Source organism: Lotus japonicus, chromosome 4, assembly GCF_012489685.1.
Source record: "Lotus japonicus ecotype B-129 chromosome 4, LjGifu_v1.2".
Taxonomy (NCBI): Eukaryota; Viridiplantae; Streptophyta; class Magnoliopsida; order Fabales; family Fabaceae; genus Lotus; species Lotus japonicus.
Genome location: NC_080044.1, coordinates 17,831,854 through 17,848,465, shown reverse-complemented (window position 1 = coordinate 17,848,465; position 16,612 = coordinate 17,831,854). Strand labels below are relative to the sequence as shown.

The 16,612-nt window shown below is 38.1% G+C and overlaps 1 protein-coding gene across 1 annotated transcript; it reads left to right on the top strand.

Moving 5' to 3' along the window:
• The first annotated feature begins 1,625 nt into the window (after positions 1-1,625).
• Positions 1,626-7,552, top strand: LOC130710628 (beta-galactosidase 3-like). The gene is made up of 19 exons (XM_057559958.1): positions 1,626-2,062; positions 2,203-2,298; positions 2,390-2,502; positions 2,631-2,697; positions 2,804-2,896; positions 3,047-3,190; positions 3,380-3,468; positions 3,558-3,663; positions 3,766-3,853; positions 4,222-4,340; positions 4,426-4,590; positions 4,701-4,882; positions 4,993-5,102; positions 5,192-5,301; positions 5,500-5,610; positions 5,772-5,885; positions 5,976-6,178; positions 6,405-6,741; positions 6,973-7,552. The coding sequence occupies exons 1-19, from the start codon at positions 1,892-1,894 to the stop codon at positions 7,099-7,101; spliced, it is 2,547 nt and encodes an 848-aa protein (XP_057415941.1). The 5' UTR covers positions 1,626-1,891; the 3' UTR covers positions 7,102-7,552.
• Positions 7,553-16,612: the final 9,060 nt, after the last annotated feature.

The following is a 16,612-nucleotide window of genomic DNA, read 5'->3' as shown; positions in this document are numbered from 1 at the left end:
CTCTTTAATTACTAGTAATATTTTTTTCTTATTAACCACATTCAAATGATACTTATCTGCCAAGTACAAATGTACAATCAAGTTGAAACAAATGTTACTTCATGAGCGTTAGTTGCCATGTTTAAAAATGACTATTTAAACTCAAAAATCAAGATTTCAATCCTTAAGAGCGGATTATTGGAGAAATGCCTTTATCACACTCGGAGAATACATGACAACATATGTCCATTGATCGACACAATGGATTATGACATTTATCTGGCAATACGGTCATAAAATTGCATGGTTATTTTACTGGGTCATAAAACTTTCGCTAAATGCTTTTTTTATCAATACATTTTGACGGTTTATGAACTCCAAAAATCAAGTATTTATTTTGCGAGATATAAAAACCTTACTGAACTTCTTTTTTTCCTCGAACGACCGCTAAACTTGTATGTTGGAAGTATATCACAAATACACATGTCCAAAAATGGGAACCCTTGAGAATAACAAATAATGTGACTTTAATTAACACCTTCCCACGAGGTGGAGAGAGAAAAAAAAGAAGAGAAATAATTGAAAGATATGAGAGATGATGTAATAGTAAAATAAGAAAAATAATAAAAGAAAATAAGTAAAAATGAGATAAAAGAGAAAAAAAAATGAAGTATTTTTTTTTAAAAAATAAAGTATGAATATATGATAACTCGGAAATAACATTAATCTTAAAATTTAATCCTGTTTCCTGCAAGAAAACTACTGAGTCATTATGAATGTGTAAAAGGAGAGGGACACCTCGTATCCACGTTCTGTTTGACCAGGCTTTGTAAAACGCACTAACAAGTTAGCAAATCAGCCGCCGACAAATTTTTAACGGTCTTATACTCTTGTTAACGCGTGTATCTTTCTTCATCAACCAATATTACACCTAATACTGTAAAAAAAACAGTAATTCTACATTAAATATACTTAATTTGTTGTCGTTATTATTGGACAAATGTATAAAATTGTGTTCTGGACAACATAAATGGATTCTAAATAAGGGAAATATAACTAATCCTTAATTAGAATCAAACATTTTAATTGCTAATTACAAAGAATAAGTTGATTTGTTTATCATTTTATCCCGTCAAATTTCCGCTTCAGAGATTTGATCTTTAACTTTCACTTCTTCAACTTATATGTTTCTCCGCCTATAAAAAAAAAACTCATATGTTTCTCCGCTTTTACCATTGGAGCTATCTTTCAGGGACGCAGAATATGTTGATCTTTGAAGCTTCTCTTATTTATCAATGTAAACATCGTCGGTAGCTATGAAATTAGTCTTTTGAAAACTCTGAGATCACATTAAGTGACTAAACTTCTTTCAATCAAATATTTCTCTTTACACACTATCTAAGAATTCAAGTCTCTACTAAATACTTAACTTAAGGAGTCCAACGAAAAACAACTCTCCTACACCTTCTTTGTAATAAGTTGTTTTTGAAGGCTCTAATGGATATCTACATCAAAATTGGGAAATGAATATGTAAATAAGATCAAATATGCTACTAATTTATAGCATTGCCGATCTAGGATAAATAAATGTAGACATACAACTTCCATGAACAATTTCCACTTTCCACACTTTTTTCACAGCTATACTCTTTCTCTTTCTCTCTCTATTTGGTGGCAAATATGAGTGAACTTTGTAGTAACTGACAGCAACACAATGCCACAACACTTATAAATTGGCTAATTCCTCTCAGATCGGTGCATCCATCAAGGAATGGACCCTGTTGCTGCTGTCACCATTCAACCATTTTCCCACTGAAACCAAAATCACGAGTCTAGTGAAAATTTCTTGCTCTCCCTCTACCATTTCTCTTCCTGCATTTCATTCAGACTACATCTTCATCAAGAGAAAACCATGGAAACCACCTCGTTTTCCAAATTGGTGGTTGCATTTTGCTTGGCCTTGTGTTTTGGCTCTCAGTTGATTCACTCCACTGTCACCTATGACAGAAAAGCCATTCTCATCAATGGCCAAAGGAGAATCCTTCTCTCTGGTTCCATACATTATCCCAGAAGTACCCCTGATGTAAGTTTCTTCTTCTTCTCTCCATTTCCCATTTTCCCATTTTCCTTCAAAGAAAAATATTAGAACTTTCTCTGCTTCCCCTGTTTCCCCTGTTTTCCCCTGTTCCTGATTCTCTTGAACAATGATCTCTCTATTTGCAGATGTGGGAAGATCTGATTCAGAAAGCCAAAGAAGGGGGTCTTGATGTAATTGAAACCTATGTCTTCTGGAATGTTCACGAGCCTTCTCCTGGCAATGTACTTCACTCTCTCTTCCAAATTCTCTGGTTTTTGCTCTGTTTTCTAACCTCTGTTTCTCACTGATTTGTGCATGCAATTGAATTTGCAGTACAATTTTGAAGGAAAGTATGATCTGGTGAAATTCATAAAGACAGTTCAAAAAGCAGGGCTTTATGCTCATCTCCGCATTGGACCTTATGTCTGTGCAGAATGGAATTTTGGGTACCTTTCATCTCTCACTATCTTCCTCCACATTTTTTTACCATGAATTTTCTTTTATTTAGAACTTTTTTTACATATACCCTTTTTCCGGTGATTATTTATTCAAGATTATTCTTGTTTTTTTGTAGAGGATTTCCTGTTTGGCTGAAGTATGTTCCTGGCATAAACTTCAGAACTGACAATGAACCTTTCAAGGTCTCATATTTATACACATAACACATTATATAAAATTCCTAAAAACATATTTTATCAGATTTTGGCTCCTGAACTTCAATCTGACATTGTTTTGTTTCGTTTTCAGAGGGCGATGCAAGGGTTCACTGAGAAGATTGTTGGAATGATGAAGAGTGAGCAACTCTTTCAATCCCAGGGTGGACCTATCATACTCTCTCAGGTACCAATTTTCATTGGACTAGTGCAGTTCTATCTAGTTCGAACAGGATTGCCTCAGTAGATGATACGTGTGGTTAAAAAAATAGTGGCTCAAAACTTTTCACTCTAGATCTAACTGTAAAGATGACACATTCACTATATGTTGTTTCAGATTGAGAATGAGTATGGGGCACAGAGTAAGTTATTTGGAGCTGCAGGCCAAAACTATGTGAATTGGGCAGCAAAAATGGCTGTAGAAATGGGAACTGGTGTCCCTTGGGTGATGTGTAAGGAAGATGATGCACCAGATCCAGTGGTGAGAGAGAACTCTCACTTACTATTATTTGATCTTTTGATTATTTTATTTTCTGAGAAATTTAACATCAAAATTGAAAATTCATAAAGAAAATACAATGCTGCCGTACACGCAACTAGTTGTAGTTCATTTCTTCACTTAAACTAACTAATATGGTAGTTAAATGTTTTTGTCTTGTGGTGGTAATAGATAAACACGTGTAATGGCTTCTACTGTGACAAGTTTACTCCAAATAGAGCCTATAAGCCTACAATTTGGACTGAAGCTTGGAGTGGCTGGTAAGTTTTTTCATTTTTGTATTGTCACACTAAGAATTGGAACCTGAAAGTAAAAAATAGCCTGCATAACTTTTCTGTTAAATATGAAGGTTTACAGAATTTGGAGGTCCAATTCACAAAAGACCTGTTCAGGATTTGGCCTTTGGAGTTGCTAGATTTGTAGCAAGAGGAGGGTCTTTTGTAAATTACTACATGGTTAGTCTGCTTAAAATTGGATTAAAAAAAGGAAAATTTTGAACATGCTTACAACACCTATTGTAATTAAATTAGCCTAAATTGTTTTGCATTTACCTGTAGTATCATGGAGGAACCAATTTTGGACGAACCGCTGGAGGACCTTTCGTCGCCACGAGTTATGACTATGATGCTCCATTAGATGAATATGGTGAGAACTGAAATCTTTGACTTTTACCTTTTAAGTATTTGTTTGAATGTCAGTTGAATGCAATGTAATCAGACTTTCATTGCAATCTTTCAGAAGAGTTTTGTTCCCCTTTTTTGCCTTAAAGTGTGTGCATAACATTTGCGTAAAAATAGATATAGTCTTGAAGATTTATAGTATTTATTGATCTGGTGACAACAAAAATCGTACATGAATTATGGCAGATAGCTATGCTAATTAAGTAATGCCAGTCACTACATTTTTTTTTCTTAGCAACTTCCGATGCATGAATCTTAACAGATTTTAAGTACAAAAGCTTGTTACTCTTAACTTAATGATTAACTGAGTTCTTCTACTATAAAACAATGCAGGTTTGATTAGGCAACCAAAATATGGTCATCTAAAGGAGCTTCATAGAGCTATCAAGATGTGTGAGCGAGCTTTGGTTTCAACTGATCCAATTATTACTTCATTAGGGGACTTCCAACAGGTTTCAACTCAGTTAAAAATTATTCATCTTTCTACATGTTATTTTAGCTTATTAACTAATCCTAGAGGATATGCAACTTTTCCAGGCTCATGTGTACTCTACAGAATCTGGAGATTGTGCTGCTTTTCTCTCAAACTCTGATGCAAAATCCTCTGCTAGAGTGATGTTCAACAACATGCATTATAGCTTACCTCCTTGGTCTGTCAGCATCCTCCCTGATTGTAGAAATGTTGTCTTCAACACAGCAAAAGTAAGTAACAAATTTATGACATATTTTGAACCTGCTTCTGAGGATACAATTTCTTGGACTTGATTTATTAGCAGAAAATTTAGTCCAACCAATGAATCCTGCTGTTTTAGGTTGGAGTGCAAACGTCTCAGATGCAAATGTTGCCAACGAATAATCAAATGTTCCCATGGGAGAGTTTTGATGAAGAAATTTCTTCTCTGGAGGATGACAGCGCCACAATCACTGCCTCTGGTCTCTTAGAACAGATAAATGTAACACGGGATACGAGCGATTATCTTTGGTATATAACTAGGTAAGCCTGACATCCTAGGTATTTTAGAATTTCCCTTTGATAAATGAAATAGATTTAGAAACCATGTTGAATACAATTATTCTGCAATTAATTATATTTCTTTTCTTCAGTGTTGATGTAGGTTCATCTGAATCCTTTCTACATAAAGGTGAACTCCCAACTCTCATGGTTCAGTCTACAGGCCATGCTGTGCATGTTTTCATCAATGGTCAACTTTCTGGTATGTAAATTTACTTTTTTTTTTTTCTTTTAGACCTCCCTTCTAGCTGATTAGTATAAAGTGAATGTGATATATGATTCTCAAACCAGGTTCTGGTTATGGAACGAGGGAGAGTAGGAGGTTCTTATATACTGGCAAGGTCAACCTTCATGCTGGAAAAAACAGAATAGCTCTGCTCAGTGTTGCCATTGGACTTCCTGTAAGTTCTGTTTCTCTCTATTTTCCAAATCTTATGTTCAATAAATTGAGATTATGAAAGCCGTGGAACTAGGCTCCTTGAGATTTAAATCCATCTAATCCATCTATTTTTAAAAAAGAAAACAATTAACAATGGCTAAATTCTTTGTCTGCTAATTATATCACTGACAAAGTGCTTTTCTGTTTTCTGCTGTCAAAGAATGTGGGAAGTCATTTTGAGACATGGAACACAGGAATCCTAGGCCCAGTTGCACTCCATGGACTTGACCAGGGAAAATGGGACTTGTCCGGGCAGAAATGGACATATCAGGTTGGTCTTACAGGCCGTTTGGATGCGGACTAAAGAGCACTTGTGGGAGCTTATGAACACTTTATAGGCTCCCGCATCCAAATGAGCTCTTACTTTAGAAATTTGCTTAAGTTAGCTCACTTTTGAAAAGAAAAACCTTACTAAGGATTGCTTCTAAACAGGTTGGGCTGAAAGGAGAGGCCATGAATCTTGCTTCTCCAAACAGTATCTCTTCTGTTGACTGGATGCAGTCCGCAATAGTTGTACAAAGAAACCAACCATTAACATGGCATAAGGTAAATTTATACAGAAATGTGCTCAAGTTTGACTACTAAAAACAAAATATTAGCTTCAAAACATATGAAGTTTAACTGTGAATCGTGCAGGCCTATTTCGATGCTCCGGAAGGAGATGAACCATTGGCATTGGACATGGAGGGTATGGGTAAAGGTCAAATATGGATTAATGGACAGAGTATTGGAAGATATTGGCTTGCATTTGCTTCTGGTGATTGCAATGGTTGTAACTATGCTGGGTCATTTAGACCAACAAAGTGCCAACTTGGTTGTGGCCAACCAACCCAACGATGGTGAGTATTGCTAAATGCTAATACAAGCAATGAACTATCTTAAAATTTGGATTAGGTCTAACTCTACCCTAAAAGCTAGCTTATGGGTGAGGGTTAGTCTAATCCTATATAAGGACTTATTTGGCTATACCTCTAGTTATTGTGAGATTTCTCAACAAACTACAATATGCAATACTCACTCAGGCGTGGAATATCTTATTACTACATTTTGTACAAAAAAATTCAGGTACCATGTCCCCAGATCTTGGTTAAAGCCAACTCAAAATCTATTGGTTATCTTTGAGGAACTTGGGGGAGACCCTTCAAAAATCTCACTTGTGAAGAGATCAGTGAGCAGTGTATGTGCTGATGTATCAGAGTTCCACCCAAATATTAAGAATTGGCACATTGAGAGCTATGGGAAGTCACAAGAGTTCCGTGCACCAAAGGTTCACTTGCACTGCAGTCCTGGCCAGACTATCTCTTCCATTAAATTTGCAAGCTTTGGAACTCCTTTGGGGACTTGTGGGAACTATGAGCAAGGAGCTTGCCATTCACCCGCATCCTATGCCATTTTAGAGAAGGTAAATTTATCATACCTCTCGATTTCGCAATCCACTACATTGAATCTTAGTGCATGTTTGGAAAACCTTCTATGATTTATTCTAAAGTTATAATCAATTCTGGGAAGAAGCTTCTGTTAGTAACTTTTGGGTACCAGAATTGATTCTGAGAAAATAGAAGTTCATCCAAACACACATATAGTTAGTGTTTCTGTACAATATAGCTAACCTGTGCGCTTTCATTTTTCACAGAAATGTATAGGAAAGCCAAAATGCATAGTCACTGTAACAAACAGCAACTTTGGGCAAGACCCTTGTCCCAATGTAATGAAGAGGTTATCTGTTGAAGCTGTTTGCACTCCAACAAATTGGAGGGGTTGATAAAAGGCAGCACCCTTTTAAGTGTAGTGTGTAGTGACTTAAACTGCAAGGAGAAAAAAGGAATGAGTAATAAAAAGGAGTATAGTTAAAGCTGAAAGTAGTTCACTAGATTGAGTGCCATAGTATAGAAGTATGAACGTGACACTTAGTTTGAAATTGTATTTGGTGAGATCAATGGGGTTTGTATAAATCACTCATAGTTAGATAGGCGAATCTGAAACCAGAGGGTCTGAAATTTGGATCCTTGTGTGTGAATTTAGATAACCAGTCCCCGAGCTTTTAACCGGAAATGGGCACTGGGAAGAGAAAAAATTAAGCTGGTTTGATTTGTGTTTTTGTTTGTGTTAATGGGGTGACTCATAACACAAATCAGGTTCAAGTCGGGAGCGGATCCTACTGTAACCATCGTTTGATGAGGTTCATGGTAATAGAAGTTCATTGTTCTTCTGTCTATGTTTTCTTTTGTGTTTTTTTAGTTTAAACCACAAATACCCTCAATTGAAACAATTTTGTTCGAGCTAGGTATATTTACTATGAAAAACAAAACTCTTTTTACTAAGTAAGGCAATGGTGATGGCAAATATTGTTATTATTTTTCATTTAACCAAAAAGTGATTATATATAGATATATACATTTATGGTGACACTTTTCGAACATACATTTTTGCAGTAGTTTTTACCATCCACAATATTTAGAGGCGGTTACCGCCGCAAATGTGTAGGTTCGAAGGGTATCAGCAGGAATTATATGTCCGCCTAACCAAATGGATGCAAACCAGCCATTGAAAGATACTTGCAGAAGAAAAAAACACATAAAGCTAACACCTTTCAGAAGTGTCTGAAATTGACATTGAGATTAGGAAATAAATTATTCAGTATCCACACTCACAGACACTTACAATTGAGTGATGTGACCTGCACATCTCTGTTGAAGTTGCTTCATGTTCTAGACATAAAAATGTGAACCCATACATACATTATAATGAGCCATCGACAAAGACACCCATCTCATAACGACTTGACCTGTATGTGTCTGAAACTTTGACAATGCTTTGCGCCCACAACAATTATGAGAATTAAAGTCACACTTAAATAAACATGACACGGACAAAAATTCATCCTCATGCAATAACTATTCATAGAATTTCCATTATACTCCTTTGTAAAGACGAATTATGATTTCTTCACACCTCATTTTGAGGTGGAAGGAGGTGGAGGAGGAGAGAGATAGAAAGAAAAGAAAAAGTATGAGAGAGAAAGTATGAGATGTGATAGATGATAAGATGAGAGAGGTAGAAACAAAAATAGGTGGAAATGAAGTGTTTAAAAGATGAGGTGTGTATATATCATTACTCCCGTAAAGACAACCACAAATGCCACCAATTTTGACAGTTAACTAGTACTCCCTCCGTTCATAATTATAAGACCTAGTTTCAAAATTTTCATGTTCCTAAATATAAGACCTCTTACAATAATCTAGCAAAAGATTTTGTATTCTTCCATATTTACCCCATCACATTAATTGTATGTTTTCAATTCCAAAGTTACCGCCTACCATTAATTACTACTAATACAACTAACTAGTATGACTTTTGATATAAATGCAATGATTATTAGTGAGAGAAAATGACAAAGGGTAAATAGGGAAGAATGTATGCATTTTTAAAAAATTAATACACTAATTAGTCACATTAAGTGCTTTCTTAATAAGCACAATTTTTTGAAATAGGTCTTATATTTAGGAACGGATGAAGTAGTATTAATTAAATTGCATGCTACCCCTTTATTATCAATAATTCAATATCAACTTCCACCAAACCATTCTTTTTGTTCTCTCACAGTCTCATATCCTGCTTGTAGTTATGGCCATAATAGCTTCCTACTAATGGGGAAACCTGCTTGAACTTTTGGTAGAGAAAGGAAACTTCAATATCACGAGGATCTTGGTCTGATTGAATTAATGCCATATTTTCATTTAAATCACGGATCTTTGTAATTCAGTTCCATATAATTTTCTGCCATGTGAGGAATTTCTAGTGTTGATCTGCCAGAACTTCGGACCATGTTCTAAATTTTCATACAATAGTATGACACAAAAGATCGCATTCATCTTGGTCAAGTTAATTTTATAGAAATCTGAACGTCAAATTGATGGCTGCTCCACCTATTAGGGATATAGTAATAGACTAGTTAGTTAGTCAACTATCTTGCTTAGTTAACTAATGGTTAGATTACAATAGTCTTTATGTAAGACTATATATACTCATATACTGATCAGTGTAACCTTTACCTTTTTATAATATAATAGAATTCAGTTGTAACCGTTTTCTCTCTCTATCTCTCTCTCTAAGTTTGGTTCATTCTCAACATGGTATCAAGAGCGTGTTTCGATCCATAGCCATGGCTGCCAGTGATTCCTCTACTGCAAACTCTCTCTCTACAGAGAGTTCTCTTTCTAAGTCTCTTTCTCACTGTATAAGCATCAAGGTCGATGAGAAAAATTTTCTCTCATGGAAGCAGCAGATCGAAGGTGTGATTCGCACGCACAAGCTTCAACGATTTGTTGCAAATCCTGTGATTCCAGATCGCTATCTCTCTGATGAAGATCGCGCGTCTGATACTGTCAATCCAACGTATTCTGCTTGGGAACAACAAGATTCAGCGTTGTTCACTTGGTTACTTTCATCGCTATCTGAATCGCTTCTGCCGATTGTCGTCAATTGCAGTCACTCGTATCAAGTTTGGGATGAAATCATTGATTTCCATTAGTCGAAGGCACAAGCTCAATCGACGCAACTCAGATCTGAGTTGAAATCCATCACCAAAGGTTCGTTATCTACTTCTGATTACTTGCGTAAGATTAAATCGATTATCAACACTCTGATTTCAATTGGCGATCCCGTTTCCTTTCGCGATCATCTGGATTTCATCTTTGATGGTCTTCCTGAGGAATTTAGTCCTCTTACGACTCTCGTGTTCAATCGTGGGACTCCGTGTTCCATCAACGAAGTCGAATCCATGATCATCAGTCATGAAGCGCGACTGGATCGTGTTAAGAAGAAGAACTCGAGTGATTCTTTGATCACTGCGAATGTTGCACAAGTTAATGTTTCTTCTTCTGGTCACTCTACTGTGCAATCCTCTGCAAGCACGTATGGAACACCAAATTCGCACTCTGCTGACGATTCTGGTGGTGATTATCATGGTGATTATCGCGGTGGCGGTGATTATCGAGGTGGACGCAGTGGTGGCCGTGGCGGCCGCCGTGGTCGTGGTCGCAATGGCAGAGATTACTCTGTGCAGTGTCAGATTTGTTCTAAATATGGCCATGATGCCTCTATTTGCTATCACAGACACACTTCTGGATCCTCTGCATCATCTGACACTTCACAGATGGGAGGTTTTGCTCCACAGTATGGTTTTCCTGGGGCAATGCCTTCACAATATGGATTTCCAGGATATGGTGTTATGCCTGGGTTTCCTCCTATGGCAGGTTTCCCATCCATGCCTGGGTTTGGTCAACCTGGAAGACCTTCTGCACCTTCCTGGTATTCATAGCAGTTTTATCCTAGAGGCTATGCTTTTTCCAATGCTCAACCACATCACAACTCTCAACCTGGTTGGCATTCTCAGCGAGCACTTTCTCATGCTCACCATTCAGCCTCACAACCTCCTCAAAGGCCTCCACAATCATATCTTGCAGGACCTATAGCTCCTTTTGACACTAGCTCAATCTTAGGACCAATACCTCAGGGATTCTTTGCAGGATCCAGCAATCCACAAGGTGCAGGGAGCTGGTATCCTGATTCTGGAGCCACTCATCACATCACCAATGATTCTACATTGTTTTCAGACACCAATTCTGTTGCCAGCAATGACCATGTCCTCATGGGCAATGGTCAAGGTGTGTCTATTAAGTCAATTGGCACAGCTAGTCTACATTCACCTATACAACCTCACACTACTTTAACACTTAAGAAACTGCTTTTGGTTCCTTCAATCACAAAAAATCTTGTTAGTGTGAGCAAATTTGCCAAAGATAATGGAGTATTTTTTGAGTTCTGGCCAACTGACTGTTTTGTAAAATCCCAGACAACTACTGAATTGCTTCTTCAAGGACAGCTTGGCAGTGATGGCCTTTACAGTTTTGATGACTTTCAACCTGCTCAAGCTTCTACTACTGCTGATAAGCATTCTTCTCCTGCAACTTCTTTAGTTTCTGTTTCTGCTTTACATTCCAATAAAGAGCATGTGCAATCTGCTAGTCAAGCACTTGCTCCTTCTTCTTATGATCTATGGCACAATAGATTTGGGCACCCTCATCATGAGGCCCTCAAGCATGCCCTTAGACAATGTAGTTTAGTTGTTCCTATTAAGCCTTCTACCACTGTATGTGCTGCATGTTGTCTTGGAAAGTCTCACAGGCTTCCTTCTCATACATCAACCTCTGTCTATTCCTCTCCCCTGCAACTTATATTTGTGGACTTATGGGGACCAGCCTCTGTTCAGTCTTCTTGTGGCTATCATTACTTCCTCACCTGTGTTGATGCCTATTCAAGGTATACTTGGATCTATCCTCTCAAGGCTAAGTCAGAAGCTTATACTAGCTTCACTCAGTTCAAGTCTATGGCAGAATTGCAGTTTAGTCACAAACTCAAGGCTGTTCAGAGTGATGGAGGGGGAGAATTCAGACCTCTTATGAAGTTTTTTGCTGATAATGGAATAGTTCATCGAGTTACTTGTCCACACACACATCACCAGAATGGTAGTGTGGAGAGGAAGCACAGGCAGGTTGTTGAGGTTGGCCTGACTTTGCTTGCTCATGCTAAGCTTCCTCTCACATACTGGGACCATGCCTTCTTAACAGCCACTTTTCTCATTAATAGGACTCCTTCTTCAGCTCTAAGCAATTTGAGTCCTTACACAAAGCTGTATAATCAAACTTTTGATTGTAAGTTTCTCAAGGTGTTTGGCTGTGCTTGCTATCCTTTTCTTAGACCCTATGCCAACATTAAATTGGCTTTCAGATCCAAGGAGTGTCTCTTCCTTGGTTATTCCTCTAGTCATAAAGGCTACAAGTGCTTGGACAACACAGGACGGATCTTTATCTCAAAAGATGTGGTGTTCAATGAGGGCAAATTTCCTTACTCTGAGTTATTCCCCTCCTCAACTGCTGCAGCACCAGTACAGGCTCCTATTTTGGCTCATATTCCTCTGTTTTCTGCCCCAGTTCAGCAACATGGTGCCCCTCCTTCACCACCTCCTGGTTTTGGAGTTGCAAGTTCTTCTTCTGAGTCTGCTGACTCAGCACCACAAGACCCTTCACCACCTCAAATGGTCACTTCTTCATCCAATGCTGACCAGATTTCTCCATCTCCTGTTTATCTTCTGTTCCTGAGCCAGCAGCAGCCCCTTTGCATCCTACTAACACTCACAGTATGATCACAAGAGCAAAATCTGGAATTGTGAAACCTCGACTGTTTCCTACCCTTTTATTGGCTCAGGCAGAACCTACAACAGCCAAACAAGCTTTAAAAAATCCCAAGTGGGTGCAGGCTATGCAGCAGGAATATGATGCTCTTCTCTCTAATCAAACCTGGTCTTTAGTTCCTCTTCCCTCTGGCAGAAAGCCTATAGGCTGCAAATGGGTTTTTAGAATCAAAGAGAATGTTGATGGGACTATTGACAGGTATAAGGCCAGATTGGTGGCCAAAGGTTTTCATCAAAGGCCTGGCATTGATTATACAGAGACTTTCTCCCCAGTTGTCAAGCCAACAACTATTAGGGTCATTCTTACATTGGCTGTCACTTTTGGTTGGCATATTCAGCAATTGGATGTCAACAATGCCTTTCTAAATGGCTTCTTGGAAGAGGAAGTGTACATGCACCAACCTCCTGGTTTTGAACATAAGGATAAGACTCTGGTTTGCAAACTGCAAAGGTCCTTGTATGGACTCAAACAGGCCCCTAGGGCCTGGTTTGAAAGGCTTAAAGCTGCTTTACTTAAGTATGGATTCAAGTCCAGCAAGTGTGATCCCTCCCTTTTCACTTTCTCTTCTGGACATGATAGAGTTTATCTCCTTGTCTATGTGGATGACATTATTGTCACTGGGTCTTCTATTGCATTGATTCAGCAGCTAGTTCAGAAACTTCATTCAGATTTTGCTTTGAAACAATTGGGTGATCTTGACTATTTTCTTGGGATTCAGGTTCAGAGGCTTCAGAATGGCTATTTAATTCTTTCTCAAACCAAGTACATCAATGATCTTCTTGAGAGGGCCAATATGGCAGATGCTAAAGGGATCTCTACACCAATGGTCAGCTCCTCCAGATTGACTAAACATGGAGCAAATTACTTGCAGGATCCAACACAGTACAGGTCCATTGTTGGAGCCTTGCAGTATGCAACTCTCACTCGTCCAGAGATTAGTTTTTCTGTGAACAAGGTGTGTCAATTCCTTTCTCAGCCTCTTGAAGAACACTGGACTGCAGTGAAAAGGATCCTTCGCTATCTAAAAGGGACTGCACATCATGGTCTGTTGCTGCAAAAGGGTTTTAGAAACCAACCTATGTCTCTTAGAGCCTACTGTGATGCTGACTGGGCTTCTGACCATGATGACAGAAGGTCTACTTCTGGTTATGGCATTTTCTTTGGACCAAATTTGGTCAGCTGGAGTTCTAAAAAGCAAACTCTGGTTGCTCGCTCTAGCACAGAGGCTGAATATCGCAGCTTAGCCAATACAACTTCAGAACTTCTCTGGATCCAGTCTTTGCTAACAGAACTAAATGTTCCCTATCAAACTCCTCATGTTTACTGTGACAATATGAGTGCTGTAGCCCTTACTCATAATCCTATTCTCCATGCTAGGACCAAGCACATGGAGCTTGATATTTTCTTTGTTCGAGAGAAAGTTCTTACTAAGAGTCTGATTGTGACGCATGTTCCCTCACTGGATCAAGTTGCTGACATCTTTACTAAGGCCTTGTCTCCAACACGATTTGCTACTTTGGCTTCCAATCTCAAAGTTGTTGATAAGTTCACACTTCATCACCCACCTTGAGATTGCGGGGGTGTATTAGGGATATAGTAATAGACTAGTTAGTTAGTCAACTGTCTTGCTTAGTTAACTAATGGTTAGATTACAATAGTCTTTATGTAAGACTATATATACTCATATACTGATCAGTGTAACCTTTACCTTTTTATAATATAATAGAATTCAGTTGTAACCGTTTTCTCTCTCTCTATCTCTTTCTCTAAGTTTGGTTCATTCTCAACACCACCATCTACCAAAACCTTGTTAATCATCATCCCTTCTTCTAGAGCCTAAAAACATAAGTGCTTCAAGTTTTACTTCATTTCTATCTAAATAGGACATCTTCTTGTTGAATTTCTACCATTTTCATAACATAAGAACATAGAGGATTATCATCTAGCTCGTCTCCAACATAATAATCATCCGCATTGTCAAAACATTCGTTGTTCGTTTTGAGAAAACTTTAGGATAGGGAGTACTGAAAGGACACATAGATTTCTCATCACCATCCCCAGTTGGTAACTTTGTTGATGACATTGATCTTGTCATACAAACATTAAATGGCCTTGATTCCTCATTCCTTCGACATGATTAGCAACTTCAACAAGTGCTTCCAATCATTACCATCTATACAAACTGTGGTTGTTCACATCATCCAAGCTAAAACTACTTATTTTGATAATGGCAGTGAATATATCAAACTAAGATCTTTCTTTCAAACCATGGCATCACTCATTTAACAATTCTACCACATACCCTTGAGCACAATGGTCTTTACAAAAAGAAACATCGTCATTTTCTTGAGACACAAGGTCGTGTATAGACATTTCTGAGCCCAAGGAGAAAATGTTAAAGTGACTTTCTCTTGACAAGAATCTTAAAGAGATTGAATATATCGTATAAATTCATTTTTTTATATTAAAAATCTTTTAACTTTTTAAGCTGCAAAATCATTTATCAGAGTTTTATAATCAAACAATTCCAATATCTGTGGGTTGTTGAAGCGCGCTTGGGTGGCTCGAGTGGAGCATATCATTCGTGAAGGGAACTCTTGTGCTGATTTTTTGGCTAAGGCGGGTGCGTCCTAAGACTTACAGCTCCTCCATGTCCAGGATCCCCTCCCTGGTGAAGGTATGAAAAACGGTAGAAAGGGGGGGGGGGTTTGAATAACGTTTTCAGAACAAAACTTCCACCTTAAAGATTTTGACAAATCTTTTGAGAACTTAAGTGCTAAAGATAAGAGATAGAAAAGCACACAAGGATTTTATCCTGGTTCACTTGATAAATCACTCAAGCTACTCCAGTCCACCCGTTAAGGTGATTTCTTCCTTCTTAGAATGAAGGCAATCCACTAATCAGGTAAGAGTTACAACTGCACTTGAAACCTACAAGTGACTAACAATTACACTGACTTAGCTCACACTAAGATTCACTCTCTTAGTCTTCTCTAGGATCCGATCAACCTTGATCTCCTAAAGGCAAACTATACAACTGTATATGAAGTTCTTGTTTACAAAGAAAGTGCTTCTAAAAAGCTTATAGTAAACACAATGAATTTCAAGATGAAAGAAAGCTTAGAATATTTTGAATATGTCTTGCGCGTGTGTATTGCTTCTACTTAGTTTCTTCGCCGCTTCTTTCAATCTTCAGCCTTTATATATACTCCAAGGATTAGGGTTGAGCGTTGCATGGGAAATGCTACCGTTGGAGGGCAGTTCTGGAAAATCCAGCTTCTGCTGTGGCTGAGAACGTTAGGTAGGTCGTCAGGAAGGTACACTTGCTTTTGTACTTGGATAGCGACTTGACCTTTTAACCTAGGAGACTTCTGATCAGGGGAATACTTCATATTGGAACTTGTGAAGCCGGTTGATCAGAGTCAGAGGGAAAGCACAGATCCTCTGACCATTGTATCTTCTGATTCTGAACTCAGAGGGAAGAACATGGCCTTCAGAGTTTCTTGCTTCTGGACTTCAGAGTTTCCACTATTCAGCTTCTGGATCTTCAGAGTCTTCTACACCATCAGAACATCTGAACCTTCAGTGTTTCTTGGTTATCAGAACTTCTGGATCTTCAGAGCTTCTAGCGACTGAGTCCACATCAGAGTTTGTATAGCTTCAGAACTTCTGAAGCTTTTCCACTGTTCATACTGAACATGGTGAATGCGAAAGCGTTGCTTGGGTCACTCTTTATACACAGTGCTTCTGATTTGTGTGAGATTGAGTTGAGGTCAGAGCCTGTAAATAGCACACTCAGAAAAACACGTTAGAGTACCACAATTGTTCATATCAAAAGGTTAACTTGTAATCATCAAAACATAGAGTTGTACTACTAGATCAAAACTTGATCTTACACCTGGCATGGAGGCTTTGCTCCTGGCCGACTCCTTGGGTACCATGGTAGTTAGGCAGTAGAGGATTTTTTTCTGTTTTGTTTTGCTTTGGTTCTCTTTGTATTAAGCATCAAAAAAAAAATTC